The 13,782-nt window shown below is 36.8% G+C and overlaps 1 protein-coding gene across 1 annotated transcript in view; it reads left to right on the top strand.

The window, feature by feature from the left end:
• il1rapl2 (interleukin 1 receptor accessory protein-like 2) overlaps window positions 1–13,782 on the top strand; it is a 354,577-nt gene that overhangs the window by 271,874 nt on the left and 68,921 nt on the right. Inside the window, exon 6 of the mRNA XM_036569190.1 lies at window positions 6,554–6,628. Within this exon, the coding sequence (XP_036425083.1) occupies window positions 6,554–6,628 (75 nt within the window). The remainder of the gene's footprint in view (window positions 1–6,553; window positions 6,629–13,782) is intronic.

The following is a 13,782-nucleotide window of genomic DNA, read 5'->3' as shown; positions in this document are numbered from 1 at the left end:
GCTCAAGGGTCCCTGCTAGAACTATTTCGTCACAATTTTTTTCCTAACCAATTTAGCTCTTCAACTGTGAACCTGCCCAGAGGCACACAGGATGATATCCTAGTCTTAATAAGGCCTAGATTCAGTCACACAAATGGCACTCCAACTCATCCCAAAGGTATTTAATGGTGCTCCATCACTCCCAAGAATGCAATTCTACTGTTCCACAGCCCAGTGCTAGGGAGTTTTATATCCCCTGGTTGACACCTGGCACCGGGTATGGTTTACTATTGGTTCCATTCTATTTGCAATTCTTTTCTAAGGAGATTACAAAGCTTTATGTGCACACCTACCGTCAGCAATGTATGCACACCTGTATCCGCAATAGATGCAGTTAAAATTAGTTGAATTCACTAATTAGAACATTTTGTACATATAGCGACCAACAGGTTCTCCATTATTGAGAAGAAATATTTGACGTTGTAATGTTTTTTTGAGTTGTCATAGAAGCCTTCAAAGATCCCTCTTGTTTTACTCATATAGTCGTAGTAGTTGAATGTCATGTCAGTTAAGTCCTTCAAGATTAATGGCCCATGAATTGTTTAAGTCTTTTAAGATCAATTTTGCTCTGCACTTGACCCATGTATCACTGGTATAGTAATTTGCTTGCTTATAAAAAACAAAGATGTGAGATAGGATAATTTGCAGATTAAATGCCACCACTTAGTGAAAAAATATGAGCTCAGTCATGAGGAAAAATCACTACATGACTCATTAAATGCAATGATAACTTAGAGCCATGTGTTACATTAATTTGTGGCATACATGAAAGCAAACAAGCTTCTGTTCTTTTTTGTTTTAGAACTGGAGTATGGGCTCTATGAATGAATAAGTCTAAAACAAATGCTAGAGAGGAAAAAATATAATCTGACCATTTTTTTAAGATACCAGCTCTTAGTGCCTGTGGTGAGGAATGTGATGGATGTGCCTAGAAAAAACAGTGAAGCACTATTTGCAATTAAATATTAGCACACACGTAAATTAAAAACTGAAAAAAAAACATAAAATAAATTATAGGTAGATTTCATAATACAAGAAATTATTAAATACTATTTATGAACAAAGTTTGTGTGCCCTGTTAGAAGTGACAACAAGAGTGCTCTCGAAACATAAACATTCTTGAAACGTATCTGCTGTTCGCCTCATTAGGGGTGTCTATTTTCCAGCAACTTTATCCTGATTGTGGCCAGGAGAAAGTGTTTCAAAAAGAGATTTCATAATTATCTGCTGCTGTCACCTCAGGCCTTCTCCATTTTTTTCCAGCTAGTTGATGAGGAGATTTATTTAAATGATAACCTATCATGGTTCATAAAGACATGCCTGAAGCGAGAGAAACCAGAGCCCTTTAAAGTGCACTGCAACATTATTTTACTAGCTCATTGTAGAGCAATCAATCCCTACAATATTTATGAGTTATATAAATAAATAAATACATGTTCCTACAGTCAAGGCTTAAATTGTGCTGAGACAATCTGGATCGATACTGTATGTATGGCCAAAAGTATGTGGACCATCACACCTGTATGAGATGGCCTATGTAAATTGGACATTCCATTCCAAAACAGTGGGCATTAATGGAGTTGCCCCCACTCCCCCTTGTGGCTATAACAGCTCCCACACTTCTGGGAAGAAGTGTGCCTTGGGAATTTGTGCTTATTCAGTGAAAAGAGCATTTCTGAGCTCAGGTCGAGAGAACATGTTTCCACTGCTCTAGTGTCCAGTGGTAGTGTGATTCACACCACTCCATCCATTTGGCATTGTGCTTAGTGATCTTAGGTTTGAGTTCAGCTGCTTTGCCATGGAAACCTATTTCATGAGGCCTTAGGATCTACCACATGTTTTGACAGATCCTGCACCTCATTCACATATAAAAATACATGAATATTTTTTATGAAGAATTGTTGAAAATCAGAATGATGTCTTCTAGAAAAAGCTTGCTTCCAGTCCAGTTTACCCAAGTGAGCATTTTGTGGGGAGAGACCTATATATCCAAAATGCTATATATCAAAAAGTATCCAAATTGATTAGTGAATTCAGCTACTTTAAGGTACACCCATTGCTGACATAGGTGTTCAGCTGCACACACAGCTTTTATAGTCTGCATAGAAAAGCATTGTCAATAGAATAGGATGCTCTGAAGCAGCTTCACATGAGACTGAGTGTGCCATACCTGGAGCCAAGCATCAACTAGAAGGATATAAAGCATTGGGTGACACTTAATTTGGATGGTCCACTGTAGATGCTTTGTAAATGCTCAGTATATCTTTAATTAACATTCAAATAAACATCCATTAAATGCATCTTTGAAGATCAGTGTGAAAGAGTTTACTGAATCTATCCCTAACCCCAAATCTAACCTTAACCTCAAGGCAAAACCTACATCTACTCAAACCCTAATTCTAACCATAATTTTGTTGATAATCAACTGAACATCACCAGAAAGTTTGTTAATGATTTAAGTATGTGTAGAGTATCTATAGAGGACCATCCAAATAAAGTGTGACCAAGCATTGGGCTGTGGGCTCTCTTAATACCCTTGTTTTTGGGAGAAACATCTAATGGGAAGATGTCCACAAGCCGTTACATATACAGTATATCTATTTTTGTTCTCCTACCTTGACGATTGTGACAAAAACAAATCTAAAAACAACGTGGATGCTGTATTTATCAGTCATAAATGTGTCCATTACTGTTGCTCAGTTCAGGCAGCCTTCAAAAGAGCTTAACAACAAAACGGTTTTTCAACATGTTTTGATAAGTTTGCTATGAAGTGAGTGTGTTTTACAAACCCAAGTATAAGAGTTTTGTAACAAGATGTTTGTAACTTAAGAGAACTCATTTGGTAATCCTAAGATTTACCGCTGAGCTGCATCTTTTTTAATACATACATTTTTATGCATTCTCTGACCTTACCCCCTCCTCCACTGACCTGCCAGATCCATCAATACTCAGTTTCACTCAAAATAGGATTCAGAGTTTCAGTGTCTGTGGTGAGAAGAGCAGAGGTTTGCAGAAATTACTTTGCAAACCATGGTGTCATTTTTTTGTAGATATATGGCTCACAGTGTCCCTTTCCTCCAGTGTTTATTCTGTGAGGAAATTGGATCAAGCAGGCCATCTTGCTGCCCCCTGCATTTCTTTGGCTATAAAATTGAAGTTTTGCAGATTGTGCATCCTGACAAAGAGAGGAACAATGTGTTTCAAAAGATTCATCCTGATATTGCTGTTACCAGAAAAGAATGCAGCAGAGTGTGGAATCTATTTCAGGTTTTGTTTTGTAAGGATGGGCACTCCAAATTTCTTACATGGCCCTTGTCAGCTCATTCATACTTGTTGGCCTGTATTTCTACAAAAAGCTAAATAAAGCTAGATGAAAGTTTAAATTGAAAATATTATTGTTTAAGTGTGCTTAATCACAGATTTAATTACATGTTGAAATTTCATTAAAAGCACAAAAACAAGGTCTTACTTCTGTTTAACTCTAGCAAGGTGAATATACAACAATACACAAACTTAACTTTTCTATTGTTAAATGAAAACATAATAATAATAACATTCCGATCTGTCCTCAGGGGATATTTGAACTTTGGAACCAATGAAAATCAGTGAACAAATAATATTCATTTAAGCCATCCTGGAAAGGATCAATTAGATCCTCAACCAACAGATTTGATTAAACCTGTATAACAGTGATTTTTAACCAAATATAATTATAAATATGACAATTTTTTTTGATTGTTAGCAAAAATAAAACATTATATTGAGCTTATTGATTATCCTGAAAAAATGTTAGCTATTTATGTTTATGTTCTCAGTGCAAGCATAACCAAAACAAACGAAATCCAGCAGTGAATACATAGCTTTGGGCTACCACTCTGTGCTGTTTGTTTAGGGGTAAATGCAGGGCTTATAAAATCTGATTATAACGTTTTGTGAATCGATTGCAAATATTTCAAGAGAGTATTGCAATGCATGTATGAATTGATTATTTTTCCCATCCCTAAAAAATTAATCTAGATGATGAGGACTTCAGTGTCAGATAAAAAGTGACAGATGCAGAGGTGTGTTTTGGTGCTTTGGTTTGGCTACAGCTTCATATAGCAGCCATTGTTTTTTCAAGGGAGGAGGGTGGCAATAGAGTCAACACAAACATTACAAACATTGCTGCTCTGGACAAACCTTTTGCCTTAGGAGACTGAATGTAACTTTAATTGAGTCCATTTAAACTGCATGAAAGCTCACCATCTAGCTGCAGCACACAGTGCATTAGGAAACAACCCAAAGCGGCACACCAGTGCAATAAATATTGCAGCAGTGGCCTAGAGATCTATGAGGCCAGTAGACTGTTTGCAAAGTTGCATGTTTTTTTTTTGGTATTGCAAATTAGAGAATAATTGAAAATTGATTAATTAAATGGAGTCATGATTGTATAATGATGTATATTAGGTGAAGTATATATTAGGTTTGGTGCATTAGTCAAGACGGAATTGCTGAGTTACTTTACGTGCTTGTAGTCATCTGCACACAGTGTTATGCATGTGTGTAATTTAGAAATGAAAAATGTGCTAGATTTGATTTAATTCTTTGCTTATGATTTATGATATAGCTGGTATGGCTTTTGGGATCATTTGAAAAATGCAGTGGATCCCACAGGGATGTTTTTCTAATTTTGTCTAGCCTGCACATTTACCTCTTCAGAGCTCTTTCAGCCTTGTGTAAAGCTCATATCGTGGTACACTATTAACGTGTCACCAACCTACATGTGCTTAATAACTAATTTGCATTGCTGGAGAGTGTGCTATCTCTCTGAGTGTATGGAGGCAGCGCAAAACAACATGGTAAAGGAGATTGAGTTTCTATACGCAGGTGAAACATGGGTAGGATCATGGATAGCTCAGTGTTTCCAGTAGTGGTGGTCTGGTGGACAAGGAATATTAAGTAAACGAGTGAAACGTCTCGGCCCACTGTTGACAAGAATGATAGCTTTCATTTGCATGCTAAAGCCACAGCTGTCCTCCCAAGATGGATGATGGGTCTCGGTTCCATCCCTCACTTCTGCTCCTACAATAGAGAGGCCAAATTAAGCAGGGCCAAAAAGATAAGCTTTTTCACAACACATGGAATTCCTGCAATCCCCTTGAACTGAAGGTTAACATAAAGCTAGAAACCTTTTGGCCCTGAATATTGCTTAGTGAACTAAGTTTGGGCAGTTTTTTTCTCTTAGAACTAGGTATTGAGTTTAGTATTTGGCCAAAACAAAGAAAAAAATAATACTGCAATGATAATGCTATTTTATTCTAAACCCCATGGAATTATGTTACCATGAAGCTGGTGGTGGTGCACATAAACATTTTTGGTAGTTCTACCATAAACACAGATGTTGATGGCTTGCAAAAGACATCACATATGTTTTATTTAAAGCTTATAACAGACAGTTGCATACATTTCATGTGGCATTTTTACAGTGACCCCTTCAGTAAAAAGCCCTGGCATAGAACAGGGCAATGCTGTGATTTTGACAGCTGTCAGAAACATAATAGTTAGACTATTGCTCCAGTCTGCAGTCAGGGACATATGTAGGACGTCCAGAAGGCGTAAGTTAACCATTTTTTCTCACAAACTTGGTACCACTCATTGAAAATGAAAACATGAGTTTTATTTCCTAAATATATTAGTGGTTAATTTAAAGCCTGAAGGCCTAACCAGGGAGAGTTCACTTGGCTGAAGAGGCCTAAGCACAACAGGAGCAAAAATCCTGAATAGATCATTTTCCTTTTGGTGTTAAAAGATTTTATGCTCTTTATTTCCACCCAAAACATTACAGTGAAAAAAGCATGTTACTACAATACTTGCATGGTTAAAATTAAATTTTAGTTTTAAATTAAAATTAAAAAGTATGATGATTCTTTGAAATAAAAAAAAAATTAATATGAAAAGATATGTATGTTTTAGTTCCCAGAAATCATTAGACCTCCTCTGAAAGCCTCGAAGTCCCTGAGGGATGTCAAGACTTCAGTGGAGCTTGAGTCAAATTGCATAGTAAAAATTAAAGTTACATTTGAATTTTTTCACACAAGCACTGGTAACCTTTATTATGGACTGTAATTTCATATCCTCAAGATTTTAAACTCTCTTTGCTGTTATCACCAAAAAAGCACATTTCTTTTGTTCTGATAGCAAAAGAACATTTTAATATGATATTAATTATTAAATTATTAGACTCAAACAATGTGTAATGTAAATCTAACTCAGTGTAATTCCTTATGTAACCATCTAATCATGTAACTGTGTCATTACATTTAAATAGTATGGCACAACAGTAGCAAGAATTGTCAGCTTCTGAGGGTTAATGGTCTAAATCTGAATTGGCTAATTTATGTCTTGTATATATTGCAGTACACAAAGCTACACAAATTCTCCATGGTCACACACAAAGAAAAGGTATTTCTAATTGATAGTGATGTTACTCTGTAGCTTATATACACTTGTTTTTCTTTTTTGTTTTTTTTTTCAGCTTTGATCACGGCCAGACCACCAAAGGTTCTATTCCCCACAGAGGGACAGACCAGTATTATAGATGTCCAACTGGGTAAGTATTCCCATTGGGGGAAAAAGTGAAAGAAAAGACTATATACAGACTGTCACACACAAACATGCACACACACACACACACACACACACACACACACGCACACACACATCAAGACAAAGACAAGTGGGATTATTGTGGGCTACATGTGAAGATACCACACTGTTGTCTCTTATAATTTCATGCTTGTTATCCTTAAAGCTTGGTTCACACCTAAGATTTCTAGCTTGGAAAGCAGAGCTCAGTACTCAGTCTAGTGTTCCTTAGAATAATGTAGTGTGTAATGTGCCATTGTCTGCTGATTTAATGATTGGAAGTGTTTTTTAGAGCTTGTGGTCTAATTATCTGTGGCATGGTTATTTTATGTCAGTTTTCTCCGGCTCATCAGCATTACTTATATTTGTATGATTGGTTGTTGGCTTCATTTAAAATTCATTTAACTTCATTATTGTTCAGATTTGGACCAACCTTCATGAAACCTGAAAACTCTGAATTCTACTGTTTTGGTGAATTGCTCTTTATATTTTTTCAGTGTGGATAAGATGCCATGAACATTATCCAGAATTTGCTGTAAAATGTCCAAATAAGGTTCACAGGGTTTTGTGTCCCCCCAGAATTTTGTGGTGTGGAATAGATTGCTGTGTGTGCAATCTTTTTTTTGTGTACTAGCTTTAATTTGGGTTCAGTTAAACACAGAAGACAGTTACAATTACAGTTTCCATGATTTTTAGGTGTTTTAATGGTCATTTTTGCCATTCAGGTGAGCCTTCCACATGTCTTGTTGGCATCTTAATTGTGTTTTAAGGTTTTGAATACTTTTCTGTCTCCACCAAAATCTAGCAAGACTTTCCAAGTATTATTGTTATATAAGTTATCACTTCTTGTTAACAGATAAGTAAAAGACAATTTTAAGACAAAATTACAATTTGCTCACATAAATAACTAAATGAATTCCAAGAGCATTAGAAATTGTTAACAAAGAAAAGTATTGGTTTTGTAATGGAGAGTTTTGTTTTCTGTCAATACTTGATTTGACCACAGAGATAAACAAATATTTTTTTTCCCATGAACTTTCTGTTCTCCACTTTAGTGTATAAGGGCATGCCTAATAAAGAGGCTGAAGAACATTATCCATGTTCCACATTCTCCAAACATTTTATATATTTGAAACATGGTACCGTGTGGTAAAATGTGCCTTGATGCAGCCACAATGTCTTCGCAGGGCAGCTGAAATTAATGTACAGTTTACTAATACTGTAGCTAACAACGTAAACAGCACATAGGACCATCCACTGATTGTTCTAGGCTCATGAGGCTCAGTATTTAAAAGAAACAGTGAAATACAGTGGTGTGAAAAAGTGTTTGCCCCTTCCTGATTTCTTATTCTTTTGCATGTTTGTCACACTTAAATGTTTCAGATTCCCAAACAAATTTAAATATTAGACAAAGATAACACAAGTTAATACAAAATGCAGTTTATAAATGAAGGTCTTTATTATTAAGGGAAAAGAAATCCAAACCTACAGGGCCCTGTGTGAAAAAGTGATTGCCCCTAAACCTAATAACTGGTTGGGCCACCCGTAGCAGCAACAACTGCAATCAAGCGTTTGCGATAACTGGCGTTGAGTCTTTTGCAGCACTGTGGAGGAATTTCGGCCCACTCATCTTTGCAGAATTGTTGTAATTCAGCCACATTGGAGGGTTTCCGAGCATGAACCGCCTTTTTAAGGTCATGCCACAGCATCTCAATCGGATTCAGGTCAGGACTTTGACTAGGCCACTCCAAAGTCTTAATTTTGTTTTTCTTAAGCCATTCAGAGGTGGACTTGCTGGTGTGTTTTGGATCATTGTCCTGCTGCAGAACCCAAGTGCGCTTCAGCTTGAGGTCACGAACAGATGGCCGGACATTCTCCTTCAGGATTTTTTGGTAGACAGCAGAATTCATGGTTCCATTTACCACAGCAAGTCTTGCAGGTCCTGAAGCAGCAAAACAGACCCAGACCATCACACTACCACCACCATATTTTACTGTTGGTATGATGTTCCTTTTCTGAAATGCTGTGTTACTTCTACACCAGATGTAATGAGACATACACCTTCCAAAAAGTTCAAGTTTTGTCTCATCAGTCCACAGAGTATTCTCCCAAAAGTCTTGGGGATCATCAAGATGTTTTCTGGCAAAACTGAGACGAGCCTTTATGTTCTTTTTGCTCAGCCGTTGTTTTTGTCTTGGAACTCTGCCATGCAGGCCATTTTTGCCCAGTCTCTTTCTTATGGTGGAGTCATGAACACTGACCTTAACTCAGGCAAGTGAGGCCCGCAGTTCTTTGGATGTTGTTATGGGGTCTTTTGTGACCTCTTGGATGAGTCGTCGCTGCGCTCTTGGGGTAATTTTTGCCGGCTGGCCACTCCTGGGAAGGTTCACCACTGTTCCATGTTTTCGCCATTTGTGGATAATGGTTCTCACTGTGGTTCGCTGGAGTCCCAAAACTTTAGAAATGGTTTTATAACCTTTTCCAGACGGATAGATCTCAATTACTTTGTTTCTCATTTGTTCCTGAATTTCTTTAGATCGCAGCATGACGTCTAGCTTTTGAGGATCTTTTGGTCTACTTCACTTTGTCAGGCAGGTCCTATTTAAGTGATTTCTTGATTGAGAACAGGTGTGGCAGTAATCAGGCGTGAGTGTGGCTAGGGAAATTGAACTCAGCTTTCCAAAGATGTGATAAACCACAGTTAATTTATGTTTTAACGGGGGGGTGGGGGCAAGCATTGGATTTCTTTTTCGCTTAATAATAAAGACCTTCATTTATAAACTGCATTTTGTATTAACTTGTGTTATCTTTGTCTAATATTTAAATTTGTTTGGGAATCTGAAACATTTAAGTGTGACAAACATGCAAAAGAATAAGAAATCAGGAAGGGGCAAACACTTTTTCACACCACTGTAGCAGAGAGTTCAGTGATGAAGAGATATAAGTGTTAATAAATGACATCATATCGCACCAAAAAACTGTGGAAAAAAACAGTGGTGTTATTCTAATAGACAGACACAGAACATGGAAAGTCAATGCCAAAGCCACTAAGTGAACTCTGGACTTTACACCAGGTTTTAGGGGAGCATTCCAGGCAAAAGTGCAAAACTTTAGTTAATGGAGCAGCATATGAAATCGGCTGCACCTTAATATCTACACTCATTTTTGTGTGATCCTCCCTAAATATGTATGTAGGAAGAGAAACACATTTTACGTGTGTCAGTGCAAATGGGGCATGAGGGTTTTGTGCATAAACATGCTTGCTTTTTCAGACTGAATGTGCTTTAGTACATCTGGCTCTCAGTATTCTCAAGTCCCTGAAACCTATATAGGGGTATATGTAAGAAAAAAAAATTACTTGACACTGGTTGCTCACTCTAATGATGTTTTCATTGCATTTAAATGAGTGGGTAGAAGAAATAGAATAACTTAGCACAGTTAACTGAGTCAGTTCTTGAATAGGCTGTTATTGCTCAAAATCATGGACACAGAGTGTTTATAATATTGGACCATCAGTCAGTGTGCATTGCTCCTTGTTATTGTGTCTGTAATTACTCAAATTTTACTTAGCAGATGTATGTATGGCAATATCGAGAGTGTTATGGGCCACTTTTACCAGCCTGGAGGATTTTCAATAGTGACCCAGTATTGACAATACAATTTAGGCTAGGACTAGGTTTGATCCATTTTCAGAAACTGGCTTTATATGTGTAAAAAAAAAACCTTTGGAAACCTAAAGGGCATCAGCACACACACGCACACACACACCATTCTCAGCCTGCTCATTCGTACCAAAAATATCTTTTTCCTCTCGTTCCTAATCCCTCTTCTTTTCGATAAAAGCATACAAGCCTTTCAGGATGCAAACACTCTTTAAGTCTTATTCCTTACTCAGAGCAGTTGACAATAACAAAACAGCTCAGAGAAATGCATATTTAAGCTGTCGGGCTGTGGTAAATTATAGGCCATTATTCCACATGCATCAACACAGAGACTAGGCCGAGACAGCCAAGGAGATGGAGGTTCAGAGCCCCTGCAGAGTGCAAGAGATGTCTACTCCCTCTCTGTGCATTATTTAAATAAATCACTCCATCTAATAGCTGCCTCTGAAATGAGTCTTTGAGGACTAGAGATCGAGTGCTTCTCTGCATCAATTGTTTTCATAAGTGTTGTGCCATTATGGCATCAACCAGATGCATTGTGCTTCCTTATTGACAAGTGAGGTCATTTTTGTGATTGCTAGTGTATAGTGATATTTTCAGAAAATAGACTTTGCTTGCAGTGTAGTTTATATATATATATATATATATATATATATATATATATATATATATATATATATATATAAATTGTACATACTGTAAACTCATATAAAATACATGAACAAAACTCTTGTGTATCCAAATACACTCACTGGCCACTTTATTAGGTACTACCTTGTACTACGCTTGTCCATTGTCCATTGTCCATTTTAACAGGTCTACTCACCATATAGTCTGCAACTGTTTCATTTGATCTTATTTGGTTCTTAGTTATTTTCAGTTTTATTCAGTTATATTATTTTACTTTTAACTTGCTGTTCAGATTTACAGATTTATTTGTGTTAGTTGCTTATTATCCTAGTTGGTTTTGTAGTTCTAGAGTTGCAGATTGCAGTCTATCTGTTTCTCTGTTTCTTGCATTAATTTGTTAGCCCCCTTTACCCTGTTCATCAAACAGGACCCCCACATGACCACAGGTGAACCATCCTCAGCACAGCAGGGACACTGACATGGTGGTGTATGTGTGTGCTGCACAGAATGGACACAGTGTTGCTGGAGTTTTTAAACAACTCAGGGTCACTGCTGGGCTCAGAGTAGTCCACAAACCAAAAAAAAACAGCCAACAGCTTCCTGTGGCCAGAAACTGACCACCGAAAGACTGCAGCAACCAATGAGCGTTGTCTTAAACTTTACATTTACAAGGTGAACAAACAAGGTTGGTGTATCTAATAAAATGGACATTAAGTGTGCAAAGTGTTTAAAAATTCCAGTGACACTGCTGTTTCTGATCCCCTCATACCAGCGCAACATGCACTTACATGCCACCACCAAATCAGTATCACTGCGTTATTGAGAACCACCTAAATAATACCTACTCCACCTGTGGTGGTGCTGTAGGGGTCCTGACCACTGATGAATAAGGTAAAGAAAGGCTAAGAAATTATGCAGAGAAACAGACAGACTTCAACTTATAATTGCAGAACTGCAAAGTTCATCTATATGGAAGGTGCCCTCATAAAACAGGATATTCCCAATGAGTGTAGATATACAATGGAATTCCATGTTAAAATTTGTTGAAAACTGGGAAACTGGATTTGACTTTTAAAGAAGAACAGACTTTGATTCAAATTTATAATGATGACAGATGATTGATTATTACAAGCCATGATCAGGTTCAGGTGCATTTGTTCACTGATGCTACACCAGTATAAATAATAATAGTAATAATAATAGTAGTAATAATAATAATAATAATAATAATAATAATGTCTTTATTCATATATTATAGAGCACTTTGAGAATGTTTTACAGTAATAGTTAAGACATTGTCATATGAAGTGTAAAAGAAATACCAAAGAGACGTAGACGTTATGCTAAGTTAAAGAGATACGTTTTCAAATACTTCTTAAATGTGTGAACTGAGCTTGGCTGTCTAATAAAATGTGGAATTGAGTTCCCTAGTTTGGAAGCATAATAACTAAAAGAAGCCTCTTCACGTTTTCTGTATTTGATGAAAGGTATTTGCAAAATGCCAGTATCTGCAGATCTAAGATCACGTGTTGGGACATAAACAGACAGACATTTTGTGAAGTAAGCAAGTGCTAGGTCATTTAGAGCCTTAAAAACTAGGAGCAGAATCTGAAAAAAAATCTATTGTGACGAGCTTGACATTGTAACAATAGAAGAACCCTTTTTGGTGCTATATAAAACCCTTTTCAAAAAAGTTCTATACAGAACCATCTACAGTGTATTCTCCATCAGTCTAACAAACCATTTCACGATGCAAAGACCCTTTTCATCATTCAAGGGATCTTTGAGTGCTCATAGTTCCACACAGAACCATTTTCTTTACTGAAGAACCCATAAGGAACCATCTTTTTTAAGAGTGCGGGCCTCACTATTTTGCAAATGCTTCTTTAGTGGTAAGTGGCAAAAAAACAACCAAAGTGAAATTAAAGTTCATGCACACTGCTGCACTGCTTGCCATGCATGCCCAGTATAAAAAAACTACCACAAATAATACAGGATGCTTTGCATGCATCACTTTGGCTTCATTTAAGTGATCCACTGTATGTTGTGGGAAGACAAATTAGAACTTTGTTGAATTGCTGTAAACGTGGCTCTTCTGTTGATTCTCTCCTGAAACACCTTTCAGACTGGTGCTCAAAGCATAAAAACTATGATAATGCCTGTGATACACCAGTACATGCCCAAAAGTAGCCAGACACCCCTTGAAATTAGTGAATTCGCTAGTGCACAAGAGCATAAGGTCACTATGCCCAGTGCCAAGCATTGGCTAGAAGGGTATAAAACTCCCCACACTGGGTGATGGAGGGCTATTGAATACATTTGATATGAGACAGAGTTGTGATTGTGATCTAGATCTTCTAAAGAGGGAAATAAAAAAAATTACAGATCGAAGTTTTTAGGTTAGTAGCCTAGGCTAGCAATAATAACATACAGCATTATATAATAATTCTGCATATAGGATTCCATACTGCACATATTCCAGTAGGCCTATAGTAAATCATTCCATATTAAGTGGTACATATCATGGAGACAGGACTGTAAAATATAGTGTAACTTTGTATATTAGTATTTACACAATATTTGTTTTCTTGTATTTGTGGTATGCAGAGCATAACCATACACAGTGTTCAAAACTATGCATAGTGTTATAGATCAGATGTAGGTAAACAAACAGTTAATAGTAAAAGGTAAGTGATGTGTGTATTGTATAAAACATGAATGAATGAAGCAAAAAACACATAGGATTGAGGCAAAAATGGAAATTTATTGAAACAACCTTTTAACAGATTCAGTATCCTGTTATTTATCATTCTATTATCCCAATTAG

This window comes from Colossoma macropomum, unplaced genomic scaffold (genome assembly GCF_904425465.1).
Source record: "Colossoma macropomum unplaced genomic scaffold, Colossoma_macropomum, whole genome shotgun sequence".
NCBI classification, from domain to species: Eukaryota; Metazoa; Chordata; class Actinopteri; order Characiformes; family Serrasalmidae; genus Colossoma; species Colossoma macropomum.
This window is presented reverse-complemented; position numbering and strand designations above follow the sequence as displayed.